This window comes from Gobius niger, assembly GCF_951799975.1.
Source record: "Gobius niger genome assembly, chromosome: 13".
NCBI lineage: Eukaryota > Metazoa > Chordata > Actinopteri > Gobiiformes > Gobiidae > Gobius > Gobius niger.
In genome coordinates this window covers 22,257,196-22,277,172 of record NC_136864.1, presented here as the reverse complement: position 1 = coordinate 22,277,172, position 19,977 = coordinate 22,257,196, and the positions used below count along the sequence as shown (strand labels likewise).

General features: G+C 42.1%; 1 protein-coding gene across 1 annotated transcript in view; it reads left to right on the top strand.

Moving 5' to 3' along the window:
- Positions 1–19,977, top strand: part of cdh2 (cadherin 2, type 1, N-cadherin (neuronal)) — a gene marked incomplete at its 3' end in the record, with an annotated part of 94,257 nt that overhangs the window by 62,889 nt on the left and 11,391 nt on the right. The window contains exons 4-14 of the mRNA XM_079569146.1: positions 493–654; positions 3,228–3,383; positions 5,871–6,015; positions 7,091–7,263; positions 8,206–8,343; positions 8,811–8,996; positions 9,252–9,505; positions 10,873–11,015; positions 12,893–13,126; positions 14,935–15,168; positions 16,914–17,053. Coding sequence (XP_079425272.1) covers positions 493–654; positions 3,228–3,383; positions 5,871–6,015; positions 7,091–7,263; positions 8,206–8,343; positions 8,811–8,996; positions 9,252–9,505; positions 10,873–11,015; positions 12,893–13,126; positions 14,935–15,168; positions 16,914–17,053 — 1,965 coding nt within the window. The remainder of the gene's footprint in view (positions 1–492; positions 655–3,227; positions 3,384–5,870; positions 6,016–7,090; positions 7,264–8,205; positions 8,344–8,810; positions 8,997–9,251; positions 9,506–10,872; positions 11,016–12,892; positions 13,127–14,934; positions 15,169–16,913; positions 17,054–19,977) is intronic.

Sequence of the window (19,977 nt, the reverse complement as noted above, 5' to 3'; positions counted from 1 at the left end):
TCCTGGAGCGTCCTAGAGACCACTGTGATGGAAACTAAAGGCGCCATGCTGACCACTCAAACGGCCTCTTGGTCACTACAAGGTCAAATACGCACAAACATCAACTTTTTTTTTTTGCATTAAAAAGTTGCATAATGCACCTTTAACATTTGGGTTATCTATGTATATATAAATGATGTGAGATTAATTGAATTCATACAGGGCAAACTCAGAGTTTGACTCTATAGACAAGACAAATCCCTGTTCATGTTCTTTCATACTCATAAACAATACTCTTAGAATTGCCCTAGTAGTATATTTTATGTCAGTTCACTTATTTATTCATGTACTTTTCCCTTTTTTATTATGGGATTGTAACCCTAGATCTTGAACTTTTTGTGGACACCATCTAGCCTCATAGGAACCCATCTACAGTAAATACAGTATCCTCTGCCCGCTCTCTCCAGACACCATTGTCACTAACTCTTTTGCCATCCACTTTTCTGATTCCAGACACAGGAAGACCCTCCAGCCAAGTCGCAGGATCTGACGGAAATCGTGTTCCCGTCGAGAAACGCCGACAGCCCGCTCAAGCGCATGAAACGAGACTGGGTCATCCCCCCAATCAATGTGGCCGAGAACTCCCGAGGCCCGTTCCCCCAGGAGCTTGTCAGGGTAACGCCGTTCACCTCATACGCTCGCCTTATTCATTCACTGTATACGCCATGCTGGTGTGAAAGTGCTGACAGCTTTTTAGATTTCTTCCAATTTTGCATATTTGCACTTGGTAATTGCAGCCTCGCACTCTACCATATATGACAATTAGTAGTACAAGTCAATAAAAACTATTGTGCGATACTGCCTTGTTCCATTTTTACAGAGATTTTCACACATGAATCCTTAACAACGCAATCATTTTCAAACATTTAATAGTTTTAGAGCATCAGGGGAAAATAAAATCATCAGTGCATTTCACATAATTGAGGCTTTGTTGTTGTCTTTTTTCATTATGGTTCTCGCTGTGCTGTGGCTTTGCTGGTTTCCCAGTTGTTTGGACAATTTTTCCCCCCGTCCCTTTTCATAACTTGTGTTTACCGGGTTTCAAGTCTAATTTGAATTTCCACCCCCCTATGATAGGCAAGGGAAGTTTATTCATACCGCGCTTTTTTGTACACAAGGCAACCCAATGCGCCTCGATGGACAACATGCTCAGCTCTCATTATGCAAAACTTAAAGAAATCCAACACATTGTTTCTGAACACCCGGCCTCGACCCAAGCCTCACTCGTTTTGCATCAAACTCCTCCGCCTGATGTGACAGCCGCGCAGGTCCCCAGCTCCCATTGCGAGGGTCAGCGGCGTCGCGGCTCCTGCCTTCCCGCAAAACGCTTCATATTTACACTGCTTCTCTCAAAGGTCAGGGCTGTATTATTTATCTAGCGTTTGAAGGGGAGGGGTGGGGGGGGGGGGGGGGGCAGCTGTTACCGGAGCTACCTGGCATTATTTAGAAGCACAGAGAAATCTTAAGTGCCCGCTAGTGCAATTGTTCTGGCCTCGGCTGCGATATTCCTCACTCCTTTTTTATCACAACTCAAGGACAAGCACACGCGGATTTGTTCCTATCCGACATTTTACCCGACAGGGCCGGTGTGGGCGGTTGTTAAACGGTGGGATCTTTCGCCCGCATTTTTTTTTTTTCCTCCCCTCTTTGGTATTGGGTTACCGACAATATACGAGTAGTGTAATCCAGTTTTATTAGGAGGCATGTTTCAGGGGATGAGAGCAAGAATGACACTCTGTTTGCTCAGCATGAATCAGGGTCGGAGGCACAAAGGGGGCTCGGATTACACAGAAAAACAGGAAAGACAGCGCAGCCACGGCCACGGCTTGTGCGCTGAATGGAGGGCACTGTTTTAACTATGCACTGAGCGATTGTTAGCGTAAGCGTCAGCCATTGAAAGGCTTTTGTGTGCATTGGGATTTCAAAGTCTTTGCGTGATGGAAGTATTTGGATTATGTCCAATTTTAGATTCGCTATTTCGTGCAGTGAAGTGGCAGCAATTTTCTGCCAATTTGGGTTGGTTTTGTGTGCTGTATTAAGAGTCGATTCCATGTCAATTCCAGATACGTTTCTAAAGGAGAGGAGCGAGTTAATAGAGTCAGGGAAACGATAGATGTTTTTTTAATTATTATTATGTATGTAAAATGCTACCTGTCCACAACGCAACAATGCATTTCAAGTTAAGATTAGTTGTGTGAGCTTTTGATCTGCAATCCATCAGAAAACTGTAGATTTTTCTGATCTTAAATTGTATGATTGAGGATATCGAAAGAATTAGTGACTGGTTACTGACTGACTTTTTGACCAGCAAATCAGCCAGCGAACAAATATGTATTTTATGAATGTTTATGAAACATTTAGAAACATCTTAAATCCCCAATCTGTGTCCTCAGATACGAGGTCAACATGTTCAATTGAAATGTCAGTTTTACCGATACCAAATGTTATTCACGTTATGTGTTTTGGTTTCTCAAGATAAAAGTAAACTGAGCCCACACTTACGGTTGCCAGATCCAATTTCATAAAACCAGTTTGAAAATTAACAGAAAGGGACTCTCTTCTACTTTAACAATCCCTGCACCATTCTAGTTCTTATGTAGCTCCGTGACTGGACTCTGGAGGTTCTGAGCTTTCAAAACCCCCCCCAAAAAAGGCTGGTTAAACTTGTGTATGTGTCTTATTGCAGCTTAAGACAACCAGAGTCCAGTTATTATTGTAGTGCCTCTTTTAACCACTAGGAGCATGTCCTACAAACCTATGAGTCGAGCTTTATAATTTCGATATTATAACTTAAAGGTAACGTTAGTAAAAATATTGGTATCCTATATAAGGTTAAACACACGTTGGATGAGGCTTCATTACAGCTTTTATACTCAGCCTTAATTGTTCCTTATATAACATACTGTATTGAAGTGTGGGGAAATGCATGCACCAGTCATAAAGAGAGGCTGTTCTTACTCCAGAAGAAAGCTATAAGAATTGTGACTCTCAAAGGTCCACGATTCAGATTTTGGAAAAAAATAAAAATGAAATTTATAAGACAATGTCTTCCTCATGCTCCTATTCAGCATTGAATACTTTGCTGTTGCTGTTGTTGTTATTATTATGTCTGTAATAGCGTCATGGCTGAATAAAAAATTTGAACTGAACTGAACTGAACTTCCCATCCGTTCGTTTCCCCTCCGCAGATCCGCTCAGACCACGACAAGAACCGCTCCCTCCGCTACAGCGTGACCGGGCCGGGCGCCGACCAGCCCCCCACCGGCATCTTCATCATTGACCCCATCTCCGGAGAGCTGTCCGTCAACAAGCCCCTGGACCGAGAGCACATCCCCAACTTTCATGTGAGTCCCGACGCCACCATCTCCATAAAAAAGGCACTCATTACAAGCAATAAAAGTGACACATAAATGCGAAGAACTGTAAATTTTCCTTCTACAAGCTGCAAATGATTTTAGCAGATCGGCTCTTAAAAACTCCGGACTATCCGTCTGGGAATTTGAAAAGATTTGAAGTGACGCGACATAAAGCGATAACCCTTAGTTCGGTCTCGTTCTGTTTTATACATTACTGCCCTTTGGATTACATTCCAATGTTCTTTAGTGCCATGAAATTTATTCACTTGACATTTTATGAGGAAAGGCATTAAATATAGATGGGCCTGATTTGCTTGTGGTTTGAAACGTGTGTGCAGTCGCTAATGTTTACTTCAGTACAGTTCCAGGCCGATAAGTCATAAGCGTTGTCCTTATTTTCCAATTCTTAAACAGGTGATCCCTTAGTTTTTGTTGGTTTTTTTACTCCTTTTACGCCGATTCTTTGCATTATCTTTGTTTCAGATTTTAATCCAAATACAAACAAAAGGAACAATTAGCAGTGGTAATGAACAGTTTTGTGATGACTACCCACTGTTTCCAATTTCAAAATGCACTCGCCAAATAGCAGCTGCATTATGTGCACTTGTTTATTCAGATAATCACAGAGGAGCTGACATGTGCTTTTGCAATGGGGGAATGACTCAGTATGCGCCTGAAAATAAGGCTTTCTTATCTAAATAACATTTGCAAAAGAACTCATTGAATCCCTGTTTAAAAATGCCGGCAGTGCCGACTTTGTGACTCGGGTCTGAGTTAGTCTAAACATGCTCTTTTTTGTTTGTTTTTTTGTTTTGTCTTTCCTCATCCTTGGCTCAATCATGAGAACAAGGTGTCCTTCGCAGAAGCAGTGCACTTCCTTCATTCCCACCGTCATGCGGAGGGTTATCTCTCCGAAAGCACAATTAGAAGGTTGTTCATTAAATGGGCCATAGTTTGCGTCCAAATTGTTTTCGGATTTTGGAAGGTTGAGGCCTGTGCAACTCTTTGGGCGATTCACTGCTTTTGAAAGCTGTTTGGGTACGCCCTCAGTTGTCCAGGAGTTTTCCCATGAAAGAGTTGATATCTATACCACAGGGAAAAAAGAGAAGCAGCGTTTGTCATAATACATGCGGACAGTTAGCAAGCCAGTTAGCAGCTAGCTTTTTTAAAAATAGCCGTTAGCATTTAGCCATCAAACATCGCAAATTATGAATGAATGTTTTAAGCTCGTGTCAGGCCCATCTACTACTTTTAGTTGAGGTTAAAGCCAAATTAGAAATCATAAATTCATGAACAGACCTTTTTAGAGTGACCTCTGAGCTAAATGCTAAGCTAACTCCTTTTCAGTCAAGTTTCGTCTCTTTGTGTTGGTCGGATGCACATCCAGTGGCCACTAAACATTAGCTTATAATACGTTAATAACAAAGAAACCACATAAATTATATAATGCCATGAAACGGACATGTCGTACTTCACCATTCGTTTGTACAGGTCGGCTAACAGATGTAGGCTATGCGTTTGCACGAACAGGCTAGCTAGCGGGATTCCTGTGATTAGGGCTGCAACTAACGATTATTTTGGTAATCGATTAATCTACCGATTATTTTTACGATGAATCGATTAATCGCTTGGCTGTGAATGGAGTATGGAAATTGTATTTTTTCCATTTATTTTTAATCACATAAAGCTAAAGTGGCATCTCTTGAGGACATGTTGATGGAGTAAACTTAAACTGTGTTGTAAAGTGTTTTTGTAGTGCCAGTTCTGCTTTATTAATTGGACGAGACACAGACCGATATCTATGAAATTTTCAATGTACAAAACTCTACAGACCCTAACTTGAAAAACAAAGTAGGTTTCCATCAAAAATAAAAAATGTTCATGTAATTTTTGCTCTTTTTAAGTCTGTGTTTACTAGAAAACGATGAATCGATTACTAAAATAGTTGACAACTATTTCAATAATCGATTAGTTGTCGATTAATCGATTAGTTGTTTCAGCCCTACCTGTGATTTCTGTGACGTAGCCAGTTTAGGGTTTAGGATGCTTTGTCTGTCACTCACTGCTACATTAGCTAAACTTTTGTTGAATATAGAATACAGTAAATCCATATGAACATAATCATTTTGTGTAGGATTAGGCCGACAAATACCACAGCTTTTTAGTACCACAGTCTCTTCTTCTCATATTTTAATCAAGTCAAGTCACCTGAATGTTATTGTTGAGTGTTTGTACCATACAATTACTGCGTGTCCTTTAAGTCAATATCCAGCTATAGGGTCTCTATAATAAAAACACTTCTCTCTCCGCATACTAGGCTGTTCATTAAACATGCCCATTTAGTCGTCCTTATATGATTCGCATTCACAAACAACCTTGCGCGTGTGCCTCATTTGCTTCATCGAGCTTTGTGTCCAACTGTGATAATGTTTTTTCCTCATTATCATTTTTTTCCCCCCTCTCTCCCTCCGACAGCTGAGAGCTCACGCAGTGGACCTGAACGGCAACCAAGTCGAAAACCCTATCGACATCATAATCAATGTGATCGACATGAACGACAACAGGCCCGAGTTCACTCATCAGATCTGGAATGGCAGCGTTCCAGAGGGGTCCAAGCCAGGTAATGGAGCCGACATCACAGCCAATGAGCAGCCGGTCAGGTGTGGGGGGCTGCGGGCCCGTGGGTGCAGCGCGTTATAGAGGTGACTTGTAAAGTGCTCTCAATTAAAAGTGGCATCGTTGGAAAACATGCAGTTGGGTTTTTGAGTTTTACTTTTACATTTACTTTTTCCTCTTCCAATTCCTTGCATTGTCTTAGTTTTCTGTGACTTTTTTTACATTTGAAAAGTGTTCAAATCGTATTAGACACTATGCAGAATTGGAAAAACCTTTTATGACAGACAAAATATTGTTTTGCCATATATCGCGATGGACATTTTTATACGAAAAAAACCAACAACTTGATTTTTATGCTTAATTGATCTTTTTGTGATCCAGTGGCTGTATGGTGGTTAGCATGGCACCTTTACTTACGATCATGGCGGCCTCTGCATTGCTCCAGGATCAATTGTTTTGTAGGTTTTCTGGTGATGGGGTCCGTCAGCAGTGAAAACCTACCAGAAACTCTTAAAAACAATCGATCCTGGAGTCACCATGATGAAACATAAAGGCACCAATCTTACCACTCATAGAGACGCTGGTTAAGTCAAGAATGTATTTTTTTTTTAACATAAAAAGTTAAAAGGGCTAATTTCAGTTAAAAGGAAGAACTATTCAAAATATTCCTAGTTAATGGATTAAACTGTAATATTTTTTTACTTTGATTTGAAAAATCAATGTGTTGCACTCATTTTTAGGAACAATTATACAGCACTTTGTTGCATTTTATTGTGGACACTTTTGGACACATGACTGATTTCTACTTACAGATTACTTACTGTATTGTCATATATATCAGATCGTAATATACTGTAAGTGTATCGTCCCAGTCGTAGTAAATAAGATGCAAATCATTTATGACTCAAATGCCACTGGAATCTACCTGAAAAGTGTAATTTACCTAAACATTTCTCAATGGTTGAAGCTATTCTCTGACCATAACAATATCCCTGTAAGCCCGTTCAATGCTAAAAAAAATACCAGCACTAAGTCCTGAAAAGTCCCCTAATGCGATCCTGTTACTGTTTGTGCCGCAGGAACATTTGTAATGACCGTCACATCTGTCGACAAAGACGATCCCAAGACGTTCAACGGCATGCTCCGCTACAAGATCCTCTCCCAAAACCCCGAGAGCCCCAGCTCCAATATGTTCACCATCAACAACAAGACCGGAGGCATCATCACAGTGGCTGCCGGCCTGGACAGAGAGGTGCGTCTGACTCCGACTGCATATTATTACTGCTTCATGTATGCTTAGTTAATACCATTTTGTTGCAGAATGAGCTCATAGCACAGTGATATAATTCCCTGGACGCTGCATGTGTAGTTTTGTGCATCCAACCCACAGAGAACTTATCGTGCAAGATGATTTTTTTTTTTGTTCTTATTAGTTTGTAAATGAATATCTAAGTGGGCATTTCACAGTTCTTTACTCTTACAAGGCGGCCGCGTGCATCGTCAAGCAGCTAAATATTTCCTCTCCCTCGTTCTCTCCAATTCTGCACAATCTACCCCTCTATTTTACTGGGACTGCGCGACTTAGGAGTAAAAATAAATTGTGTTAGAAACGGCATTAAGCTCGAGCCAGTTGGTGCAATCCTAGCGAGGGCAATTCAGGTTGGTGGCTGCTCAATCACTCCTGCCCCGAGGCTGCCATTTTGTGTCCGCTAGTTGCCACCATGAAAGTAATTTGCCCAGTTCTCATTATGCCGCGACTGGCCCGCTACCTGAGTGGCTTTTAATGTGAAAAGAGTCATTTGTTCGTGTCCTGATGGCGCGTGGAGCAGGGGTGTAACTTTCACATATGCATACAAGCCAAAGGGAATATATGAGATTCATATAAAAAGCCTCCATTAGTCATCATAATTAAGAAGCCAGGCCAGGTTTGTTTCAGTTCAGACTTTAATATTTATGTACGCTGCATTCCACGGCTTATTAGGGTCACCTGTTAAATCTAGCGCAATGCAAAACCACATTTTGCTGACAGAAAGGAGCCGATTTACTTTATTTATTTTGGAAGTCGTTGTGATAAATGATATTGTCTGATGCTTATGGGTGTATAATGATGCGCAAATATTTATAGTGTCACTACAAACCAGGTCATGTGCTGTACGGCGTAAGTAATGTGAGTTTTGTGTCTGCCTCCCCACAGAAAGTGTCTCAGTACACGCTGATCATCCAGGCCACTGACATGGAGGGTAATCCCATGTACGGTCTATCCAACACGGCCACGGCTGTCATCAGGGTCACAGACATCAATGACAATCCGCCCGAGTTCACCGCCGAGACGGTAAGGAACGCATACAAATAATAGGAAATGAGGCAGTCCAGGTGAATAGGAGGGTACGGGACCTGTGTTTCACCCCAATATACAGTCAGCTGCTCCTGTGTTTATTCACTGGTTCTGCTTGGCCAGCATCTCTGAAGGCATCCCCCATGCACAAGCGGCCAGCCGTGCGTAAAGTGCTGTGCCCCGTTTCCAAATGTTGACACATGCGACAGTGGAGCTGTCTGCCCTGCTGAAAGAACCACTTACCGTACGGTGAATCACTGAAATTTGTAATGCCACAGTAGAGCTATCAGGGGAGGACAGGGAGCGAGATGGCCATGACGACATGATAAGTTACCTTGGATGTCTATTTACCCTAGATTGGTCCTGCTGCGCTGCATGGGGCTGGGATTGCTAGTATTTTGTGCTGTCATGGCAGTATCACTAACAGCTTGCCCGCTCTGTGCCGTCATGGTTTATTCATGCAGTTCTTCGGCAACGTGCCTGAAAACCGTGTGAATGTCATCGTGGCCAATCTGACGGTGACTGACAAGGACCAGCCCAACACGCCGGCCTGGAACGCAGTCTACAAAATCACCGGGGGCGACCCCACCGGCAGCTTCTCTGTGCCCACTGATCCAACCACTAACGAGGGCCTGGTAACCGTCGTCAAGGTAAGAAACTCCGCCTTTTTATTCCCCCGGGGTATGTTGAAAAACACATGACATCATGCAAGCCTAGCATTCAGGACTCCAGCTAAACATATTTTAGATTCATACCATAAATAGATCATTATAATATTTTTTACTTGTAAAACTCCAAACTCCAGTAATGTGTATTTCTCGAATGCATAAACAAACACTCAATCCAGTATCATGAATGTTTCAGCATGGGATTTCAGCTTGTTTTGTGCTTCCTCTTGTTTGCAGCCCATTGACTATGAAACCAGTAGAACGTATGTGCTGACAGTTGAGGCCAGAAATGAGGTGCCTCTGGCCAGGGGCATCCACTCCCCTCGGCAGTCCACCGCCACCGTATCCATCCAGGTCATCGATGTCAACGAGAGCCCCTACTTCCAGCCCGACCCCAAGCTCATTAAACTGGAGGAGGGAATGCTGCCCGAGTCCACGCTCACCACCTTCACTGCCCAGGACCCCGATCGCTTCATGCAGCAGAGCATCAGGTGAGATTTACAAGTCCGTGAACTGTTTGACATTAGATCGTGCGCCGCATTACAATATAACCACTGCCAGGTTCAACAAACACCATTTTTTCATAACAGCCATGTCACCTTTAGTCGAGTGGTCCACTAGACTAGAACCAGGAGACTGAAAGTCTTAAAGTTAGACACAATTTTTGCAAACACAATTATATTCAGGATTGTGCTAAAGATTATACCCAGCATTCTTTAGTTTGGCCTTTTTTGGAGTTTCACTTCCTTATTGGACACAGACAGGAAGTGACATAGATGAAGGCATGCAATTTCAAACTGTCGCCGTGCCAACCATGTTAAGTCAGTGGGAAATGAGTGAGTCAAACTGCTATGGAACTTTACCTTTATCTATGCCACTTCCTGTCAGCAGCTTAAACATTCTAATGAAAATAACTTTTCTGCCCAACATTTCTTCATTAAACTTGACTCTGTGCATAACTTTGAATCATAACAACGCTGCCCAAGAAGAGACTTCCTGTTTCGATCAAGCACGCCAAAATAAAAGCACACAGCTCGTCTCATTGATTAGTTCAGCAGGTGCTTGCAACTTTACAAGAACATAATTAAGTACACACATTTTAAGTGTTTTTTCTCTGTTAACAGTTAGGCAGAAAGAAAGTTGAACAAATGAACTGCTGAACTAATCAATAAGATAGTGCTTTTATTTTGGTGTCTTGGATCGAAACAGGAAGTCACTTCTTGGGCGTTGTGATTTGACGTTATGCACAATGAGTCAATTGCTGCTTCACTGAAATAATCTGATTATTATTTTAATTCCTAAAGTATTAAAAGAGTAATGGCCACTGTTGTATGATTAGATCTCTTTATGGTGGAGGTTTTATACGAGTGTAAACTAATAGCTGAGGATATTGTTCGTCCACTCATTGAAAACCCCTTGATATGTAGCGACTTTTTTGCAAAGAGGACCACTCACTTTTTCACTCACAACAAGCCAGTCTCATGGTATCGGTTAGTATCTATCGATAAATCAAACCCCAAGTATCTGCATCGGGAAGTAAAAAAGCTGTATCGGTGCAGTGTATCATTATTGTTTTTGCTGACTTACATCATCCTGCAGAATAAAGAGTGCGCGTGAAATAAGCTCGCTTTGTAATTCTGCGGTTTTGTCCTACAATTAGTCTTACTCAGAACAACAAGTCTGCTCAGTCTCCCCTGTGAGGCTGTTTTTCCAAAGTAGGAATAATTATGTAAAATGCATTAAATATTTATCTGTGTAAACAAAACTCTTCCAGGAGCGCAATGTGGGCAGAACGACAGAAATCAGTGAAACAAGTGCACAGGGTTGTCATTTTTATAGCATTATCTTGTCGGCGCAGGTACTCCAAGCTCTTTGATCCTGCCAACTGGCTGCGGATTGACCCCAACACTGGGCGCATTACAACGGTGGCCGTACTGGACCGCGAGTCTCCTTTTGTGAAGAACAGCTTGTACAACGCGACATTCCTGGCATCGGACAATGGTATGTGCCCATTTTAGGGGATTTTTGAAGTCCCCCGAGTTGACCAGTTTCAAGCTCCTTTTTTTTTCTATCTAGTGCTATTAGGGAAGAGTTGGTGCTTCCTTTTCAAGCATGTCTAATGTAGCTTCTCTCAGAAAGGTCACCACTCAACCTAGCATCACTTTTGAGTACTTTTGTCCCGCGCTACCTGCAAAGCCAAGTGCTCAAAGTGTCTTTTTTTCCCCCCCCTTCTTTTTTAAACACTTCTCGGTTACAAAAAGCCACAAAGAGACAGCACTCGCACCTTGAAGGTCAAACTTCTAGCAGACACTTAGCTCGTCTTGAGCACTGACCACCTCTTCTTGAAGGTTAATGGAGCAGCGATCTCGCCTTATAACAAGACAACGGATGCACGGATGTATTCACCTTTCTGTGCGCCGGACTGGATTTGCTTCTGTGCAGGTTTACCCTGTTCCACGGAGCACAGCTTAGGCCAATAGGCTTAAAAAAAAAAAAAAAAAACTGCCCCCAATAAGAGTTTTCTCCGCATTAATGGGTCAGGATTGGATGACTAGGTTCTTTGAGCGTGGCTTGAATGGTAAAAAAGCCTCTTAGCTGTGAATACATAGAGGAAGGCTGAGAAGGGGCCACAGTGGGCTCCGTTTTAGTATTCCGTCCCGCGTCCTCGGTCAGGAAGACACTCCTCAGACACTCACACACGCGGCCAAATGCTCTGATATCACTCTTCTGTCTCTTTTCTCGCTGGAGATTAGATTTTCAGATTAGTATGCCGTTTGGATGTGGCTTCTCTCGCTGGAGTAAATAGCCGTTTGGCGAAGTCTTAATATTACGAGTTATGAATTAAACTCAACAAAATGCTTAAACTTTTGAATAGTCGGAGACAGAATTAGGACGCTATTACATTACCGCTGTGTATCATTGGGTAAATGGCTAAAGTTGGTTATCATTTTTGATATGAAATGGGAAAAGCGTGGCCAGTGAAATCTAGTTTTGCAGGCAGCTTCATGTCAGTCATGGAACGGTTTGTATTGGCCACAACACAGTGCATTATATAGACATGTAGTGTGTAATTGTGATCAGGGCTGGGTACTGCTAAATGATACCACAATGAGTATATAGAAAAAAAAAGGTTTAGGTACTACTGGTATTGAAAACAATAAAAGCAGTTACCGAAAATAAATACAAAATCTTTATTTTCATTCATATTATTGATGCTGTTGGTCATCACAATTAAAAAATTAAAAAAGTGAAACACAAGATGGAAAAAAAAAATGGGGGGGGAAAATGGGGCAAACTGGTGGAAAAAATCTTGGGTGGAAAAAATCTTGGGGGGAAAAATAACTTGGAAAAATTTAGGGGAAAAAAGTTGATTTCGGGGGAAATTGGGAAAAATACATCGAAAATTGGGGGAAAAGTGGGAAAGAAATAAAAAAAAATTCATACAAATGCAAAGAAATTAAATGGAAGGACAAGGATTAAATGAACTTTATCCGTTTTGTGGTTCAATATGACAAATTATTTAGTAGAAGTATCGAAAAAAGCATTGTTTAGGTATCAGTATTGAAAACCAAGTATCGTAAGTGCTGGTATTGAAAAATTTAGTGGCACTAAATTATAATATGTTTAATAGAGTGATGGAGTCTGAATGGATGAATACAGCTGCATAGTGCACCTTGTCTCTCTATAAAATAATCACATATGCAAATTTTACTTACATTTGCATGTGATTATGAATTGTGAATTGTGGCTGAAAATACAGGAGTGCAAGTGCAGCATCCTCACATTCTCCCTTTGGAAAACGACGCCCACACCACCACAGCCCTCCCCCACTTTCATTGTCTGTCCTGACCGTGTGCTGTGTGCTCTGCTCTTCGCAGGCGTGCCCCCGGCCACTGGGACCGGCACTCTGCAGATCTACCTGCTGGATATAAACGACAATGCCCCCAAGGTGTTCCCCCAGGAGGCGGAGATCTGTGAAAAACCCGAGCCCAACGCCATCAACATCACGGCCATGGACGGGGACCTTAACCCCAACGCGGGGCCCTTCGCGTTCGAGCTGGCGCACAGGCCGACGGACGTGCGCAGGAACTGGACCATCACGAGGATAAGCGGTAAGCAAAGGATAGGGCCAGTCTCGCCATGTGCACGTTATGGTCAAGCTTTGTTTTGGCATCTTTTCGAGAAGCTTCTTGACTGGAGCTTACAACCAATACATGCTTTTCAGTCATGTGACTTTTGTTGTTTTGGGGGCCATTTTGAATACCGAAGTAGAATTATGCAGTACTAAAACATGTAACAATATCTCTACTCAGGATGAAAAAAAATCTATCTATTGATTGACAGTGGCATTTTTATGTACTCGTAACCATTGCTCAAGAAGATGGCAGGAAAAACAGAGCGCATGTTTATGTGAAGAAACCAGCGAGTCAATGTTTAAGACGTTAGCATCCTACTGGTTAGCATTTCGCTTCAACAGCTCAGCTCCGACCTCTCCAAGAGAAAGCCCTGAAAAACTCCAAACTTCTAGCCTTGGCTACAAAATGTGACAGAGGTTAGAGCTGAACTGTTACTGCGGTATTTCCATTGACCGTTGGTTGACAGTTGCTAACCGGTAGCATGCTAACGTCTTGAGCAGCTTTAACACTGACTCAAACTGAGACTCTGTCGACATGACAAACTGTAAAAGTCACAGAGAAAGGTTTTCTGTTTCCTCTTTGATGAGTTCAAACGTGCGTCTCTGGGGCCGTGTTTTTACTGTTATCTTCTCGAGCAATGATCATTTTCATCCTGAGTGGAGATATTGTCATATGTTGTAGTACTGCATAATTCTGCTTCGGTGTTCAAAATGGGCGCCGGAGCGATGCGTGATGTGATGTCATTGGAAACGCATGTATAGGCCTAGATAACGCCTTATTTGAAAGCTAAGGCCTACAAAACTGATATAAATGGATCTTTTTCCTTGCGCTGTCGCCGCCTTGTCACTCTGACATTTTATTTTTCACTGTCACTTTCTTTGTCACATCTTCGTCAGACTTTTTTTTTTTTTTTTTTACTCTTTTTTGTTTAATTTCTATTATCCTTTTTGCCGCCATTTTGACGCTTCTTTTGCTTTTACAATCGGGTAAAGCCAAACTGGAGAAAATGTGCTCGGCTCCGGCAGCGGTTAAGAGGTTTCGAGCATTTCAATTTTGCTCAGATGAATCAAAAACTGAAAACGGATGCTCAAAATCTCAAGGAAACTTTTTAAGGCAAAACAAATCGTCGAAACAACTACGCATCAGTCGCAGAGAAAGCTCTACTTAAAACACGGTTTGATCCACATGAGCACAGTGAAGAAAGAAATACTTAGGCTTTAATCACATGCAGCACTTTTTCCCGAGATTTCTTTTGAACGGCTCGAATACATTCCAGGAATACAAATAAATGAAAATGTTGTGGAGGTATGTCAATTTCCAAATAAGCTGCTGCAAATTGTTTTATGCTAATTAGCTCCTGAAATATTGCTCCTTAACAGAGCGATTGCTTGTTAGCAGTTGGATACTTACTCACACTGATCGAAATATAACTTAATAGGATAATGGCGTTCGGATTATCGCAAACCGGGTATTCCGCCTAAGCAGCATTATCAGAAGGTATTCAGTCGCTTTATAAGCCCTGAATCTAAATCCCGAGCATGTTTTGTGGATTAGATATGCAGATGTGTGTTTCCCAGGTAGCTGCCTATTTCTCGTAACAAGTGTGTAATCTCGCCGCGAACAAGGTCTATTTAAACATCCATTCTACTTCCCCCCCGCATAATCCCCTTTCTAAAAGACCGTCTGATATGTCAATTTCATTTCGAATACACGCGTTCCCTTAATCCCCCTTCCACCTGCTGCTCGTATTGACTTCGCCGCCCGTCGTTTTCCGCTTTCCGCAGGTGACTACGCGCAGCTGAGCCTCAAAATCGGCTTCCTCGAGAGCGGGATCTACGACCTGCCCATTATCATCACGGACTCGGGCAACCTCCCCATGTCCAACACCTCGTACCTGCGGATCAAGGTCTGCCAGTGCGACCCCCACGGCGACTGCACGGACCAGCAGCACATCATGGCGGCGGGACTGGGCACGGGGGCGATCATCTCCATCCTGCTCTGCATCATCATCCTCCTGAGTAAGTATCTCCATAGCGCGCGCTCTCTGCGTGGGGATTATGAGGACAGTTATCCGCGATGTCCACTAGATTACCGCGGGATTAGAGACGAGGAAAATATCAGATTGTCGGATTGTGTGAAAATATGGTGGGTATTATGATGTCGGTGCGGCGTGGCGGGGAGGAAGCGATTTCTTTCTTTTTTTTTAAAGTGCAGATAAAGGAGAAATGTGTTTAACAGACAGGATAGTTTTGGGATTTGTTCTGTAGTAAAACAAAAATCTTGGATTAGATACAGAAGCTACTTGAGTAAATTTAATTAAATAACGGTACTTTTTGGGCGAGGTTTTTCACTCGGTACTCTCTTCTTTGTAAGTGATATTCATTTCAAGTAACAACTATCTAGCTTGAGTAAAACATTTTTGCTACTCTTTCCACCCTGGGCAAAGATTTGTTAGACAAACGCTGCATGTTGAAAAATACAAATTTAGTTTAGAGTTTATTGAATGGTTTAATTGATTAAAATTTCTTAGCTTAGTTATGAGAATCATTACTTTTGTCTAAACTTCAAGATGAACTTTTTTGAAGGTATCAGAATTTTCACATTTGGTATTTGTTTGTTCATTTATTCACATAAACACTAGAAGATAAGTCTTATGCTCAAACGTAGTATTTCGAGTACTACTTTTTAGAGGTTGCACGATATACATATATAGACCGGCCGATATTTGAGGATTTTGCAATATCGGCTATTGTCCGATCTAGCGCCGGTAAAAGCCGATGTCTGGACCAAAAGTGAAAGAGACTTTGCATTGGCAAGAGCGAAGTCAGGGCTTTAAACGAGTCCCTAGGCCTCAGGGCAGGAGTCGGCAACCCGTGGTTCTTCAGCCTCCTTGTAGTGGCTCTTTTGTCCCACTGGAGCAGCAACCAGTATATCTACAAGGAGAACCGGTTCTGATGAGTAATCCATCGGAACCATGTGACTCCTTCATTAACGCCTGTTATTGATGCTGCTTTGCGCCGAAGCCTCTTTATACTATAAACCCGCAGGCACGGGGCCGCTGCAGATACATGCCTGCAGATACACGCACCACTTGCACTTCATCCCAAACGCCTTCGCTGTTTTAGGATCCACACTGCACATTGTAATGAGCCCGACTGAATCTGTCCTCTTTATATACGCTTATACGTGCAGCTGCTACTTTATTAAGAACCAAAACAAAGAGCACGTGTGCTGAAACATGTGCTCTTTGTCGGCCCTCGCTCTGATTCAGAAACTACGGCGCTGAAGGGCGGACAAGAATAATATTCCTTTGACCCTGCAGACCCCTGCCTCAGGGGAACAGGGAAGCATCATGATGAAAATTGGTTAGCTACTAGTTTGTTAAATACATGTTTCAGTAACCCTCAGTGAATATGGACACGCTGCATGTCATTTTGAAGCACAGAACCTGGAGAATTCAATGAGTTGGTTCTAACATCCGCAAATGAAGACCTTTTCCAGCAACATTTGTCTTGAGTAAATATTTTTTTGGCCATCTCTGATATGTAGTTATGCAAGTTTGTATTTTGCACTGATTTACTAACTCATAAATTTGATTATTTTTAATCCGGCCCTTTATGTCCACTATGAGGCGCCAGGAAAACGTCTGGAATGTGATGAGAAATGAGAAAGTTGTTACATTTTAGTCGATTGTCAATTTCAAGACGCATCAAGCAAAAAAAAAAAGTCCTTTTGTTAATCATCTGCTTTTGTCTCGCTGCAGTTCTGGTGCTGATGTTCGTGGTGTGGATGAAGCGGCGGGATAAGGAGCGCCAGGCCAAACAGCTGCTCATCGACCCAGAGGACGACGTGAGAGACAACATCCTCAAGTACGACGAGGAGGGCGGCGGAGAGGAGGATCAGGTAAGACAAAATGAAAACATCTCTATTGAAGAACATGCTCTTTATGTCCACTGAAAGTGAGCTGTGATTACAATATTCACAGTGTTGCCATATCTTTACACATGATTTTGATTTTCTTGGATACTACTACATACCGACTACCTAGGAAATGAATATTTTAGAGTCTGTTTTTTTGAGTAGCTCGATTCCAAGAAGATTGTGCTGTGTTTTTTTCCCTTCTTGATTTCATTTTTGAGCAGGTGTTCATCAGATTTTGTTATTGACAGATGGGAGAAGGTGTTAAGCTGTAAAACCAAAACGAAACGCTGAATAACATTTATCCAAATTCTAGCATTTACTTGTTGTTGGAAGATTGCTGGCTTTGTTTGTGTTTGCTGTAGACATCAAAACACTGCAGTCCCTCTCTTCCATTGTGTGTTTTTTTTTGTTTTTTTTACCAAAAATCTAAATCGAAGTACCTCGCTTACAAAACCCCGAATCGATGCCGCGGACATGTTTTGATCCAATTGGCCATAGAGGCAGTGATCCTCTCACAAAGCCGGCCAGCAGACAATGGAGCTTCAGGCGCCATTTCCTATCTCAACCCCCACTGCTGATCAGGCTACAGGCACAAATTCAATTGTCCCGATGACCTCTTGTTAGCGGAATGGAATCATTTCATAAAAAAGGCGGTAATGTCGCAAATGGAGCTATTCCCCGCTGCCGGTCCGAAGTGCTTGTACCGGCGGCGCACCTTACAGAGCAGGCAGGATGAGCCGCGGACCCCGGGCTGACCCCGCCCGGTGCCAAATTAGCCCTGGAGACTTGTAATTGGTGAGCTGATGTCATTTAGACACAGACATCTGCTGTGCGGCCATAATGGAGGTCTGTCTAAGGTAACAATAAGAGTGGGGAAGCCATTACACATCTGCCAGCGATTAGGAGGAAGGGGCTGCTTTCACTCGCGCTGACCACTTTCGTATGGAACGCAGCAGTCGGTCAGTGTGAAATACAAGAGCAAACTAATGGAAACCCTGCCTGGACCTCGACCAAGGCATTGCAGTGTGGTTCCGCAATGTCGCTCCAAGTACAAAACTTCAAATGCCACTAAACTTGCTGGGCTGGCTAGTGAGGCTGTGATTGGTCATCTCCTGTAATTCTAGAATGTACTTTATTGTGACCGTGCTAGTGGAAATAGACTCGTAATGAAAGCTAATGCTAACTTCCTAGTAACGACCGTTTCCTGTCTGTGTTTTATTTCTATGAAGAGTTGGCCATGTCGTGTTGAAATTAGGGATTAGGTCAGGGCAAAAAATCTATTAGAAATAAAAATCGATTCATATTTTCAGGAAAAAAAATGTTATAGTAGAAGAAATGTATTGTCCCCGTGGGGAAATTGATTTGCAGTGAGTGGAAATACACAAATACAACATTGACCACAGCAGACAAATCCAAACATTGGCAACATACAAAAAACAAACCAGGGCCCGTCAACCTCAGTTTAAGTTATGTTAAAATCGTTATCTACATTCCTCCTATTAATAATTCAGATTTTGTTGTTGTTTGCCTTTACTATTTTTGGGTTTGTTGCTGCAATTTAACTAAAAACACTGAATAAATATATATATTATATATTGCCCAATCAATATAATATTCAAACAACAAAAACACATATTAAAGGAATAGGCCACCGTTTTTACATACTAAGATATGTTCTTACCTCACTTTAGACGTGTTAATATATCCCCGTCTGGTCTTTGTCCGCGCGCTCTGTCACGCAAACGGAGCACATACGCAGCCTCTCCCACATGTCACATAGCTCCAAAAAAGCTCACGATAGAAGCTACCAAGCTCTTCCACGTGTTCCCTATTTAAATAAAGTTACGTGAAGTGTTTTCATGCGAAATATATTTACACAGAAATGTAGCATGTCGATTTTATAAGCAAATAAAAAGGGGGACTATATTGTGAGGCGTAATGATACGAGGAGCAAAACGTCCGCGCAGTAACTCCTAAAGACTTCCCCCCGCTCACTTCCGTCAATAACCTTTAGGAGTTACTGCGCGGACGTTTTACTCCTCGTATCATTACGCCTTACAATATAGTCCCCCTTTTCATCTGCTTATAAAATCGATACGTTACATTTCTGTGTAAATATTCTTCGCATGAAAACACTTCACGTAACTTTATTTAAATAGGGAACACGTGGAAGAGCTTGGTAGCTTCTATCGTGAGCTTTTTCGGAGCTATGTGACATGTGGGAGAGGCTGCGTATGTGCTCCGTTTGCCTGGCAGAGCGCACGGACAAAGACCAGACGGGGATATATTAACTCGACTAAAGTGAGGTAAGAACATATTTTAGTATGTAAAAACGGTGGCCTATTCCTTTAAACTTAAGTATTTTAGCCTTGAAGCTAAAGGCTAACGTTAAGTTAATGCTAGCAAATGGTAAAATAGCAACACAATCTGAAAATGTTTTTGATGAAACAGACTCGGCTAAATGTTATTTTAAGATTTCTTCTGTTTTTCATCCTTTTTATATTTTTAATTTACATTTATATGTTGACAGGAAGTAGTCTTTACCCTACACTGGCCAACAGGAAGTTAGCCAGAAGAGCCTACTGCTGTAGAAGAAGAAGCAACGAGCAGCAAACATACGTTGTTGTCATAGCAGCAGTGCAGAAGTAGCCATAGGAAGTATTTCAAGTACCCACTAAACTTATAATTTGTTCCTCGACCCATTCCTGACCTTTGCTGAACATTTCATCATCCCCATACGTTTTTAGGATACCTCGCAGACAAACAAGTTCTGAAAGCATAACCTTTCTTGGCAGCAATGTAGGGGGATATATTCAGGAAACAAAACAAGCTTTCATTTCCAGTGGCGTGGAGGAGGACCAGAATATAGCGTAGATTTGTTGAACGTGTCGGCGCTATGCGGGGGG